At 39.3% G+C, this 13,712-nt stretch overlaps 2 protein-coding genes across 3 annotated transcripts in view; both read right to left on the bottom strand.

Moving 5' to 3' along the window:
- Positions 1-1,144: 1,144 nt before the first annotated feature.
- The window catches only part of LPCAT2 (lysophosphatidylcholine acyltransferase 2), a 30,412-nt gene continuing 17,844 nt past the window's right edge, over positions 1,145-13,712 (bottom strand). For both annotated transcript variants that reach the window (XM_021555009.2, XM_077786333.1), the window contains exons 9-14: positions 13,375-13,457; positions 12,725-12,850; positions 11,494-11,647; positions 4,836-4,934; positions 3,027-3,168; positions 1,145-2,754 (exon numbers count right to left, since the gene is read on the bottom strand). In XM_021555009.2, the coding sequence (XP_021410684.2) occupies positions 2,510-2,754; positions 3,027-3,168; positions 4,836-4,934; positions 11,494-11,647; positions 12,725-12,850; positions 13,375-13,457 (849 nt within the window). In that variant the 3' untranslated portion in view covers positions 1,145-2,509. The remainder of the gene's footprint in view (positions 2,755-3,026; positions 3,169-4,835; positions 4,935-11,493; positions 11,648-12,724; positions 12,851-13,374; positions 13,458-13,712) is intronic.
- On the bottom strand, positions 6,526-10,125 carry CAPNS2 (calpain small subunit 2). Its single transcript, XM_031505827.2, has one exon. The coding sequence runs from the start codon at positions 9,969-9,971 to the stop codon at positions 9,225-9,227; it is 747 nt and encodes a 248-aa protein (XP_031361687.1). The 5' UTR covers positions 9,972-10,125; the 3' UTR covers positions 6,526-9,224.

The following is a 13,712-nucleotide window of genomic DNA, read 5'->3' as shown; positions in this document are numbered from 1 at the left end:
TCCTAAAGCAGCCTGTAGACTTACGAACTTACACCTCAGGAAGTCTGAGGCAGAAAGGTGTCATCCCTCAATGCCTGATTGAGAGCCATTTTATGTTCAGTATTTTTAACTTTCTCCTTCTGTTTAGTTCCTGTTCTACCACTTAATGTAATGCCTGTTTATTGCAGACTGCTTTTAGTTTGGTCCTTTTAAAAGCTCCCTGAGGCATGATGATGCCTAGAAATTAATGTATTCCCTTCCTGCACACCCAGCAGATGTGTGTATATTGAGTTAGTGTCTCTAGTGTTTAGCTAATTTCTCTTCAGAGCATGGTTGAATCACTGCTACATACCAAAACCATTTGTGGCCTTTCCTCTAACTACAGGGAGGTAGATTTATATACATAATATTTTTAGCTGTAAGTGCAAAGGGCTTGTATGACTTGCAGATTTTTATAAAATCACTAAACATGCTGTGCTATTGGACAGCACAGCTCCTAGTGCTGAACGTAGCTGGTTTCAGCAGGAGTGTGTGTAGGGCAGCCTTTGCATCCCAAGACCTTGAAGTGCTTTCTGTTGTCATCTTTACCCACCCATCTTTTTCTTACTGGTTGGAATAGAAGTAATCTTTGAAGAGATGACTGCTGGTTGAAAAGCTGAGACTTTGGTTAACATGCTAGGTAAAAGCATCCTTGCTAAGAATTAACATGTATTCCAGTTAACTGTATTCCTGTTTCTCCTTCTCTAATTGGGACAAAATACTCTCCTAATGTTCACAATACTCAAAGATTGTTTGATTGAGATTGTTACATCTCAACTGTGGTTGAGATCACTCGTTTTACATGTAAATGGTGACACCTTATTTTCCATCAAAAAATGGCTCTCTCTCTCCATGGATTGACATACCTTTATATCATAATCCCTCTTGTCGAGGTAGTCACCAGAAGTAAATCTTTGGAAGAGTATTGGTCCTGCTCTTCAAGTCCTACCATAAGACAAAGTGCCACCACACAAAGAACTGAAAATGCCAACTTCAGGCTACACTGAGTTTACCAAGGTAAGACATCTTAAGCATGATTTCCTGGAAACTGCCCCCAGCCCCTGATGGTAGGCAAAGTACTCTTCCCACTGTACAAAAAATAAAAAGACTCAGCTGTTCAAGTAAAGTCTTTTAAAAAATATAGATTTATTTTAAGCACATGAAACATCAGGAGAGGCACAATTATAAACAGAGAAAGTAAAACGTGGCAATGAACTTGTGGCCAGACTGCAAGCAATAACTTAGAGGCAGCGGTTACCATTTCACATATGAAAACTTGCTGAAAGTTGGTTATTATTTGTACTAGACAGTCTAGGCTTTCCTCATCTCAGTTTTAATTTGAAAATATTTCTCATTTCATCCCTTCCAAGTTTTTATTGAGAAGTATTTGCCTAAATAGCTACGTATTTTACATAGTGCATAAAGTGCATTCAGATAAAGTACGGAACAAGGTAAAGGCCCAATTTCCAGTGCACTAGAGAGGACTGAGGCAAGACATATTCAAATCATTGACTGGAAAGAGCTTGGTTTTGAACCAAACCCCAAGAACATGGAGTAATGGCACAATAACACAAATATGGTTTCTAGGAGACAGCTCTAGATAGATACTAAGTACTAGAACTATGGTTTGACAGCATATTTGCCTTTCAAGCATTGCAGAACAAGGTAACATTCCTCTGTTGATAATTGTGAGAATAAAAAAATAGGCTGAAGTTTGAAATGCTCCTCCCAATGTGATCCTGAACAGTTGTTACTGTAAACATGGTATCTCTTTTGAAATAATCCATTGATTCTTAGGTCTTACTACCTGCATTTTCCTCTAGACTGTAAGCTTCTATCTTGGAGTTCCAATTTGTTTTTTGTTGTTAGAAGTGCAGCCATTTCCATCTGTTATCAGCCTTTAGGCCTAAAGTGGTTTATGTTAACATCAGTGAACCAGCATGTCTTGTTCAGAAGCTTAGGCTTTCTGGTTCATAAGTAGTTAAAGGCAATCTAAGGACAGCCAAAAAACATAATCTTCAACTCTCAGCTTCCTGTAACTCATTTGTATGTCTCAGAAACTTGAGAATAGCTAAGTGATATTGTAAATTAAAACACTCTAGCATAATTTTTTCCCTTAAGTCATGTTGGGGATGTAGAGGAATTGAGCAGCACCAAAAATACCACTTGTTTTTAGGCAAGTGGTCTCCTCAGTCTCCATTCTGAGAGGTCACTGCACTGTTGGAGCCTTGTACCCCTCTTAGCACACCTGTTACTGTTGTGGAAGCATGAACTTGGAAGACAATGAACAACATTCCCAGTACTATGTACTGACTTTAAGGATTGAACAGTGGTTTTTCCCTTACAATCAAACCAGAATAACTCCTCCCGATATGAAAGTTGCAAAAAAAAAAGAACTTTTTTTAAAGTTTTAACTTCCATCTCTACTTTACATCAGTTGTGCTTATAAACAGCTGGGAAAAAAATTCTGAACTGAATTATTTAACTCTTCTCAGTCATCCTTTTTGTCAGAGGTACTTGAGCTATCTTCTTCACTGCCTTCAGGACAGACTTTATTTCTTGCAAGTGGTGTTGCTTCTGAGACCAGGGCTGAGCTTCTAACTGGGCTGTGTTTTCCTTTGAATGGCTCAGTGTCGTGCTCCTCAAACATACCTAACTGGTGTCTCTGTAGATCGATGTATGTAGTAAACAATGAGGCATATTCTGGATGCTTGAGTGCAAAGTTCTTGAACTCCTCTGAAAAACATGAAAAACCAGAGATAATATAGTGCAGCAACAGAATAAAAGAAAATTTCAGTGCCTGCTTCTTTCACTGAAGTTGATCTCCAGTTAGCTCCCTCTAAGAAAACCAAGGAGTATCACACAAAATATCTAAGTCTGTACTTCAAAACAGTTCTTCCCAGAAACAATGTATGAAAACCATCAGGGAATTTGAGGGAATTAAAAAAGGAAACCGCTTATCAATATGACTATCAGAGTATTCTTTCTAATAAAAGGATGTAGCTTACCATAGGAGAGCTTCCCGGTTTCATCTGCATCTATTTCTTTAAAGAGCACAGAAACATCAAGCTCAGGCAGCCCCAGTGCTGACTGAATGATAGAAGCAAACTCATTTTCTGTTATAGTGCCGTCCTCATCCATGTCAAAGAGCTGGAAGAGACAGAACGTGTAGAAATACTTTGGCATCACTTTGCCTATGAACCCTCTGCGCACATTAGCCATTCATCAGGGCTTTCTAGCACTCAGGAGATTTGTGAACAATGCATGGGACTTGAAGAGCCTGGGATAAAACTAAGCAGACACTTTCAAGAGCAATGCCCATGCTTTAGCTGGGAATAGAACATTCTGCCAAAACAAACAAACAAACAACAAACATAATAGTATTGGTTCACTAATAAAAGAATATAAAACATAAAACATAAAGATGTATGCTTACTGTCACCATGAGCTATGCTAAGTCTACTGGATTCAGCCAGTCTATACTGGAACATCAGATTTAACTTACTATCACAGTTTATGCTCTGACATACCTAAATTTTAGTGTATGTGATTCATCACTCACTAGGGAATTAATTATAATTAGGAATTTTGGTTCCTGGAATGCAGGCAGTTGATCTACACTGGTCATCCCATCCTGCCCAGTACAGTGACAGTAATCATCTGCTATGAATCACCCCTGGAGAAATACAAGGGATGGATGGCTGTAATTCTTAAATACTTGCTACAGGCAAACTTTGCCATTGTGAAAGAAAAGACATTTAGTGGTACAGAAAACAAGTAGCAAAAGGAACCCATAGTTCCATTTTAGACTGAAACAGGCTTTTACCAGCTAAACCAGCTGTTTTGTGCTGAAACTGGAAATTAAAACAAATTACTGATTTTATAATCAGCATGCTTGTTAACACAAAGAACAGTATAGTCTAGGAAACAACACAGTGGAACAGCAACAGTAGCTGCTAGGCTTGCTTCTTCATAGGAATCTGTACTGATGAAACATCCCTAAAAATGAACAAATCACCTTGAACAGCTCTAGTGCTTATCTCAAAAGAAGCTAGTGGATATAATGGATTGCCACAAAACCTCTGGTACTTCCCAAGTATGCATCAGTACCAGGAAGCACCCAGTTTACAATGAACATGAGTGGTATCTCAATATGTTGTTCAATACAGTTTGTAAGACCAGACTAATGGGTAAAACAACTGGATCTGTGTCAAAGAGCTACTAAAAAAAGAGCCAAGGATTCACAACATGGGCATGCCTGGTCATGTATTGTCTGCATGTACCTGAGATGTGAAAGGAGGTACTGCTCCTTGACTGCTTGTACTATCAGGGCACCACAGGACAAGCCAGCAGCTCTTAAATGCAGCCCAGTTTTCAAAGTGCCAGTCCTGAACAGCCCGTGATTTTTTTCTCCCTCCTCTTTGTTAAGAACAATGACTCTAGTGAGGCTTGACCCACAAGAGGGTATTACTCCATCTATTGTGACCTTGAAGAATCACAGCAGAAAAAAACCTCAGGCAAAAAAAAAAACAAAACAAAACAAAAAAAAAAAAAAACTACAAGTGCTGCTGAATCATTTTTGGAGTTAGCCTGCCAAGTTACATATTCATTAGTGCCTTCAGATGGCTTTTGAAACCCTTCTCTATGATGCCTGCAATTCTTCCCCTCCCTTTCACACTCTAAATGTCAATTGGCTTAAGAGAATTACTCACATTTGCATAACAGATTGAAGCTATAAACTTATGATTTGAAAGCTAACAGACTTACAGTCAGTCTTGATTTGTCAGGTTTGTAGATTTACACTAAATTGAACTTACCTTAAATGCCATCCGAATAGTCTCCTCTGTGTTGGCTGAGTTACAAAGAATAGACAAACCAATTACATACTCTCTGAAGTCGATGGTGCCATCTCCATTCTGTAACCCAAACATGCATGGCAGTAGTTATAGTTAATACCGCAAATCACTTTAAAAGCTTTTCTGTAAATCAATCACAAAACATGCACTAAGACAGTTTACAATACTTGAGGTTTTTGTTCCTCCTGGGAAAAAACCTAGGAGCTCACTAAATCCGTAATACGAAGGCTGGAGTAGCAACATATGCGTTTTCAATAGCCACAAACTGGGTAAAAATTTCTATTTTATGAACAAACAAAACACAAATAAAAAAGACTTAAAACAATTTCAAGTTTTTCTTTAGTACATGGCCTTCGGGAAGGCTCTAAGAATAACTGGAATTCATGCATTTGAGGTAACTGTAGCAGTGCATGCAGCACTGGCACTTGCTGTAGTTCAGAGACCAATACAACACAGTGCAGAAACAACAGGCCAAGAGTGAGGCGGTTGTTTGAGTTTGAACCTTCAGAAATAAAATTTATGTCAGTGAAAGGACAACCAAATCTACCTGGTTTATCTTAAGCTTTCCTCTGAGCCTATGCACTGCCCTACATGCTATTTGGAAGCCAAAGCACTGTCCTACCTTTTAAGCCAGAAAGGCAAGGAATTCATTGGAACAGCCTCTGTAATAATTCCAGTTTTGATCAGAATAAACATTTCAATGCATTAACTACAAAACTACATCAACAAAACATTTGAAGGTTGCTTTGATGGAATTTGTGATTACTTCTGTGTAAGCTGCATTATATTTACAGACAGGGTCAGTAGTGTTTCTGTCACTACACTGGAAGTTTCTTGAGTGTTTTGGGGAACATCTGTCAGGGAAAAAGCCACCTGCAAATCTTAGATAGTGGGACACAGAGCAGGTAATGACAGATGAATGCCAAGCAGTTCATTGTTTTGAATATTCGCAATAAGGGCAATCATCAAAAATGTTTCAAAAGCAAACTGAAGTGTAAAACAGAGTTCCCTTTGCGGATAATGTGTTTTGCATTTCAACAAGAAAAACATTTTCTTAAAAAGTGGAGTCCCTTCATATGAGAACAACACAAAAGTTTTCCAGCTAAATGAGAGAGGGGTGGTCAGCTGGGTAAATCTGCAGCAAAGAGCCAGAGCAGGATTCTATTTCTGGCTTTCCTACCAACTTCTTAAATACCAACCCACTTCAGCATACCAGCCTTAACCTTTCTGCTCGTGGTTTTCTGCTCCTGAACAGTGCAATATGCCAGGGGAGAATAATAAGGCTGCTCTGTAGAGTACTTTGAACATTTGGATGCTATGAAACAGGGATTTCAGTAATTTAATTTAGATTTTCAGATATGTCTTGATTACAAAATTTGCGTAATAATATAATGAAATCAGTATTACTAACCTGTCATCATCAAGCTATTCACAAGATTAAAACTTCTAAGATATAATTTTATTTAGCCTCCAAAACCAAGGCAGAACTCTTTTGCATAGACAACTGCTATTTTCTTTATATTGATGGTCAAACTAATCTTTCCGATTGATCATTGACTTTGAATGTATTGTACTTCAGAAACCTGTGAATTTCAGATAAACTTTTTAGCACAGATATAGGCTATGAACTTTTAAGTTACTTTCATGGGTGTTTAAGGGTTATAACTTTTGGCAGTTTTTAATAATTAGAAAAGGACAATGTTGTCCCATACACATTTTTACGATTTGTTTTATTTACAAATCTGAGCTCTTATTGTGGTGCAGAGTTTGACTTTCAGTATTTTTTCTGCATTGTAGTTCTCAGAGGTAACAGACTTAATTTTAAAGTGCAACATTACAAATATCTAGTCTTAAAACCACTGAAGCAAGAGTGCCGATAATAATTGTTCAAAGTTCCATAAAATATTATTTTTGGACAGTTTTTCAGGCTGTATTCTTAGCAAAAGATTGCTTGATGTGATTAGAATATTTCAAAAATTTATCTTCAAAATTAAGAATATGTATCACAGTAAAAGAATTTGAAGTAAACTTTAAAATAATTTAATTAAAAGTAATTTCTGAAAGAAGTTAACACAGCTGTGGCTGCACATGGAAATATGAAAAGGAAAAAGACAAAATAAAGATCATATTACTTTCATTAAAGTGCAAAAACGCAGGAATCAAAACTGAGTGCCGTCTGATAGACAGAACTCCAGCCATTTTATTAGGAAATAAAGTCACTATGCTTGCAAGATCATGTTGTGACTAGTTCTACAAACTCTAGGGTGCTGGCTAACTTCCAAATGCTCTGGAATTCTGGTTAAGGAGAAATGATGGGGTTGCTGCCTGGGAAAAGAAATGGGAGTTAAACTGAAAACACAGGAAAACTTCAAGTGCATGTGCAACAGCAGAGCAAAAAGCACTTGCAATTGACTTTCTACGCATATCTAACTGTGTTTGCAGCCTATGTACCCAAGAATATTTTTAGGAAGCAACATGTGAGCTAAGCTCCAGTTCTCTAAATGGTAAAGTAGAACATCAGAATTTGGGTATTTGTAGTTATGCTACACAAAACAATCAAAACATAATGTAACCTTAACAACTCTTGTTTTCTTTAAAGAAGCCAGCTTTCTGCTACTATTTTCCCTACAGCGTGCTGTGGTAACTGGAGTTTTGTTGTTGTTTTTTTTATATAATACAGTAAATCTCAGACTTGGGAAAACAAGAAAGGTGCACTGTCATAAGCATTTTCCATTTAGATTTGCACAGGGACTGCAAGCTAGATGCAGTACAAAGCTTAAAGTACTACTGCATCAATACTTTTGAGGAGGTTATCACACTTTACCTCCTGCTCACTTTTCTATTACTCAGAGCCCAAATGGCACTACATGGCACAATGGATAACTGAGTGCTTTTCCACTGAAGAATTGTGGGTGGAGGAGGCTGTATACCATTAGGAAGGAATTGGCCTCTTTGGCCTCTTCTCCTCTTTTTGATAGTATGAATATTTTTCTGTTTGCTATTAAACAAAGTACAGAAGGAAAAAGTTTGGGCACAAATTTTAAGTTAGTTTCAAGTAAAAGGTTTCTGCAAGTATACCAGGGAGGATATCGCATCAATTTGAAAAATACCACTTGCCAAGTGTAAGTGCAAGATTTAGAAAACAAAGCTATGGAAATTTACAAAACAAACCAATCCACAGAAACCATTAACATGCAGAAGGCCTGCAGGTATTGAGTGGTATTTCTCAATGAGTCACTGCTGTGTCCCTGGGGAAGGGCAGAGGCATGAGGGCTCTCACATCTGGAGACTGCTTCTAGTGCCAGGCTGCCGATTAAACTCATCTTTTCATATTCCAGCCAGCTTGCACACACCCGAGACAATTTTTGTTTAAGGCAGCACAGCCTTGCCAAAAAATCTGCCTTGTGCAAGAGCTGTTTTGATCAACAATGTAATCCTTAATTCAAAGAAATGCACTTTTGACAGTTCATGCTATTCCTTTTATTTTTTTACTCAGAAGTTGACATCTTAGCCAGAGCTGCATAACTATCTTGAGTGGGATGCTGCACTCTGATCAAATTTCACTCAGATAGCCAAAGGTTAACTTTGACTCTCTGTCTGCTATGTGATTGCATAATTATTTCAAGTTTCTCTAAATATAAGTGTAGTATTTTAAGTTGTTTGCTTTGTAACTATGTTTAGGCTTGAAGGAAAGAGACGAAAGACCAGTTCATGGAACTGTAGAAAGGAGATCCTTGCAGAAGTAGCCTCATATAAGTCTTCAGTTTTGTCCTGGCCACCAGATAGAACTGATAGTAAAACTGAGGTTTTGCTTCAGCAGCTAAGCATGAAAAAGCAGAAGTAGAAAGGAAATGGAATGATTATGTAAGTTCACTGATCATTACAGTTATTGCAACTCTAATGTTGTTCCCCTTGTTAGAAATAACTGCACAAGACTCTACAAGTGACTGCCTTCAGGCAAACAGCCTTTATTCCAGCTTATTGACTGCTGACAAATCAGAACAGCAACATCAACACCAAACTTAGGAGCTTTTTGTATAATAGTTATACTAGTATACAAGCCACTTTACATGAAAAAGTAACTAAGCTTTGATCTTTCCAATATATTCCCTAACCTTAGAATCTAGAATTTTCTGAACTTATGCAACTGCCCAATCAACAATCTACACAGACCCCCCAGAAAAGCAGACTAGTGCATGCACAAGAGGAACCACTACACTTGAAGCTGAGCCACCTACCACTAGCTACATCTGCCTTAGAAAGACTAAAGGCAAAGACCACAGTTGTGTAGCAGAGGAGTGTAGTCCTCTGGGTGTATCTTCCAGACAAAGCCACTTCTTTGCCACACCTTCACGAATACATGGTCAGCTGCAGCCAGTCTTCAATGGTCACTCTGATGTGCCCACTCCCATCGTGGTCCAGGGCCTTGAAGGCCCGGAACATGCTGTCCAGCCGCACCAGGCAGCTGATGAAGCTGTTGAAATCCATGCTGCCGTCCTCGGCGGCGTACCTGCGCACGATCACCTGGCACAGCTGCTCGTTCAGCTGGAACCCCGCGGCCTTCAAAGCGTTTGGCAGCTGGGCTCTCCCAACAGCGCCCGACTGAGCAGCATCGTACTGCTTGTACACACATTGCCACTTCTTGACGTTGTTCCACAGATACTTGAACTCCTCAAAGCCCAGCTTGCCACTTCCATCGCTGTCCATGACGGCAACCATGCTACGGCAGGTGTCCAAGCTGAAGCCATCCGCCTTCAAGTCCTGGTGTCTGGAAAGGACTTTGTTCAGGATGTCCCTTAGCTCGGTGGCACACACTTCCATATCATCTCCAGCCAGCTGGGCAAACAGGCGACGAAACTGTCTGATCTCATCGCTCTCCTGAGCTTCCACGTTTGTAAAATGATTGCGAGGAGGTGGTGGTGGCTCTGGATTATACTGAGCTGCTGCTTCACTTATTAGGTTGACAAGACCTCCAACAAGTCCTCCAATATTCCCTGCACCTCCGCCTCCTGTTAGGAGCCCTCCAAGGCCACGTGCAAGGTTTCCTCCACGACTACTACCACTTCCTCCACTCAGCAAAGCTTTAGCAAGGAACATTGTGAAGATTTTCTGACGTGAGATACTCGGAGATCCAGTGCTCTGTAGCTCTCTGAAGCTGTTTTGTGTCTGACTTGGGCGTGGGCAAAACACAGCTTATCTGCATGCTTAGACTTCACCGTGTCTGTGCATGTTTCTGGCTGCCAGTTACGTCTCAGTAGTTTCTGTCAGGTGTTGATACGCCCCTATTTCTTTTCTTCTTTGCATTGTTATGTTTATATGATTTGAGGAACCATTTTGGAGAAAAAAAAAATGAGGTTGAAACCCACAAAGCAGAAGTCTCAGAATGCTTGTGCTCATAAATGAAGCAATTTGAAAACAGCTCTATTAGACGAGCATGACTGTTCCTCAGTTGTGCTGATCTCCTTAAACATGAATGCAAGCCTTGCACTTTGTTTTCACAATCTTTTATTCCCTCAAACTTATAGTGAATTATTACTTTGCTAGTTCTAGTCATTGATGTTGCACCATATAAAGAAAGACAAAGGAATATGATTTCCCTTAATTATTCTGGTTGCCACTGCACATTTCTGATGTAGATACTGTGCTTCACGAGTCAGAGTACATGCCTCAGAAGCCAAAGGACCAAAATGGGGAGGCAGGAATGACAAAAGGAAGAGTACCTAGCTCTGCTAGAGCTTCAAAGCATTCAGCAGATCTGGAAATACGTTTGACTCTTTCATATTTTACAGCTTGTAAAAACTTTTTATGTGGAAAAATCCTGAAACAGTTTTAATCAGCAGTTACCATGGCATCTCAAGGACAGGTGCACTGCTAAGGCTCACTGATCAGGAAGAGTGATGGTGAGCTGGGAAAGCTCTTATGGTAAGAGAAAACCTCCAGTCCACAGGCACTTGCAGGACAAAAGGCTGTGTGCACTGCAGCACATGTGGATGCCTAGAAGCAAGATTAATTCTATCTCTGCTCTAGTCATTGATGCTTCTGGTATAGAGAGAAATGCAGCCATTTTTGTCATAGTCAGAGAGGAGAGAATTGGACAGATTAGCACTGCTTAGGGGTAAAGCCTTAATGATCATGTTAACACACAGCCCCCTTTATGGCCAGAGAGAAGCAAGAGGAGTCCCTGTGAAGTCTAACAGCACCCTTCACATGCACAGCAGGAGCACTACAGTGTTCCAGTTAACACTCCAGTTAGTTTCACTCTGCCTTAAATTATCTAATTAATTACAACAGCTAACTAAGCTATCAAAATGTATTTAAGATCAAAATCTGCAGTTAGTAAAAGAAAATATTCAGCTATTACCAGCATGAAGATTATTGTCTGATACTGGTGCAGTAACTTGGTCCAAGGAATGGCTGCCATCTCATAAGTCAGAAACTAAGGAATGTTTTCTCCACTGAAACTTATGAACAAAACTTTAAGTCACCTACCTTACTTGCAGAAACTGTTAACCAAGAAGCATTTACTAAGCTGGACATAAGGAATTACAATAAATATCTTTTCGGTACAATATTTTTTCTAAAAAAATATTGTCAACAAATCAGTTAACCAATTACTCACCCTGTCAAAAAGTAGAAACAGCTCTTTGAGGACATCTGAAATAGGCAGCTTCAAGTACTCGGCAAACTCCTCAATTCCAATTCTTCCCCCTTTGGAAGCACTTGCAATAGCAGCAAAAGTATCCAACTGCTCTCTGACATGATTCCATTTTAGGCTATGCAAACATGAGGGAGAGGAGATATTTCTATACAGCAGTTCTTGGACAGATGGAATTTCAGTAGGAGTTACAGTGTTCAACGATGAAAAATTGACAAACAGGGCATGTGTCTACAGCATTTCTAATGCTGTACTTCAGACCAGATATTTTACTTTAAATCAGAAATTAAGGACTGATCCTCTCTGGTTATTAATATTAAAAGCAGGCAGTTCTATGCTTGGGTATGTCAGACTTCCACAGAATAACTTCTCAAGCCTAGAATTGTCTGTCCAATTACTAGGCTGCTCCAGCAGAGAGCTTTTAATTGCCATAAATTCAGGTGTAGCAGTATTTTGCTGCATCATGCTCTCGGGTATTTCCTTGACAGAGGGAGCAGGTCTCAGCTCTACTAGCAAGCTCTCCACCCAAACACCAGTACTGCTAGAGCCTCAGAACTGTCAGATCTCTGCAAAATACACCACTGCACCTCAATAAGAATAACTAGGATTGCCATGTAACTATTCCAGATGGAATTCTATAAATGGATATATAGCACTTAATAATAAGGCAAGATTTATTGGACACATTCAGATTTCACCACAGCTATGCCAGGTTATTTGATGGAGTATGGTTACATGGCTCAGTCCTCAAATTCCACTGTATCCAGACAGAAAAACTGACATCACTAGTGACACATGGCTGCACAGTAAAACTCAGAGCAGTAAGCTGAAGTTTCAGGCTGGAAACTTCAAGGCAAAAAAAGGCTTTTTACTTCCTGCTACAAGCTGCTAGTGCCTCACCACTAAAGCAATTTAAATTTCCATCAATGCTACAACTGAGTGCTCTACTTTTCTCACCCTTTGGTGAGAGTAATCTTTTCTCTTGCAACAGTGGTGACAAAAATTACTTGGGATTAGTCCTTACTGGGATTTTCCTCATCTCTAATTTCCTTGTAATTTATGTAAATTGTGTGCAGAAATACACTATATTACACATGACCAAGTCTGTTTTCTGGTTATTTAAGCTTTGGCAGATGGCCATCAACACCTGCAGCACTTTAGTAATTATGTGACCAAGCAATAAAACTTCCCTTACTTGAGTTTCTTGCTAATTTTGGTGAACTCCACCAGCCCAGCTTCCATGGGTAAGGTTAACTGCCCTGCTGAAATCATCAGTCTGCAATCTTCAAAAGTGTGATCAGTGATTGGCACATTCAAGGCACTGAAAATTAAGGAAAAGCAAAATCAATTCCATATATATGAAAATAACTTTTTGTAGACGGTTTCCCTCTCTGATACATGAAACAAGTGGTAATTTATTCTTGCACTGCTGCACATAGGACAAAGCAATATACACCATTTCAGGAAACTGTGAAACCACACCATGAAACTATGTTATGGGTAGCAGCACCATGAGGTTTTAAGATTTACAATCTTGTAAATGCAGCCCAGTAATGCTGGAGAACAAACCACCACCCACTCATCCTTGCCAAGCAAGGAGAGATCATTTTATTCCAGTTTTTTGTGGATTTCACTTACTATGTTCCAATGTAAGACAACCTTTTTTATGCTCCATGTAAAAACAATCAGGGTAATCTAGTGTAGGATTTTGACAGTTCTTACGTGAATATCTAGAGCAATTCCTATGTACAGTACCTGGGACTCGACTAAATTGTACTTTATGGCTAGGCTATATGTGGAATTGCTGGATATAGCAGAAGGTTTTATTGATGATCAAATACTTACTTTGCCATGGTTTGTCGGACTCTGTTGGCAAAAAGAACTGGATCATTCTTTTCTTCCTCAGTAGGAATATGAACAGGCAGAAACTGAAAGGGATGAGTTATCCAATCAATTCAATAGTTACCACTTCATTAGGAACATGAGCAATTTCTTATTTTTGTTTGAGTGCAGGAGAACAGAAGAAAAACATCAGCTATGAAGTGAAAGGACCGCTAGAGGTCTCAGCCACCTCAGAAACTGCTCAGGCTCCTCTGCCCTCCCCACACAAATGAGATTTACTACAAAACTCTCAAGGATTGGTAGAAGCTTCTTTAATATGTAAAATCAACTCCCCAAAGAAG

The sequence above is a fragment of the Lonchura striata genome, chromosome 13 (assembly GCF_046129695.1).
Source record: "Lonchura striata isolate bLonStr1 chromosome 13, bLonStr1.mat, whole genome shotgun sequence".
Classification (NCBI taxonomy): Eukaryota; Metazoa; Chordata; class Aves; order Passeriformes; family Estrildidae; genus Lonchura; species Lonchura striata.
This window is presented reverse-complemented; position numbering and strand designations above follow the sequence as displayed.

Coding starts and splice junctions, on each gene's coding strand:
- CAPNS2 (XM_031505827.2), bottom strand. CDS start 9,971: ATGTTCCTTGCTAAAGCTTTGCTGAGTGGAGGAAGTGGTAGTAGTCGT.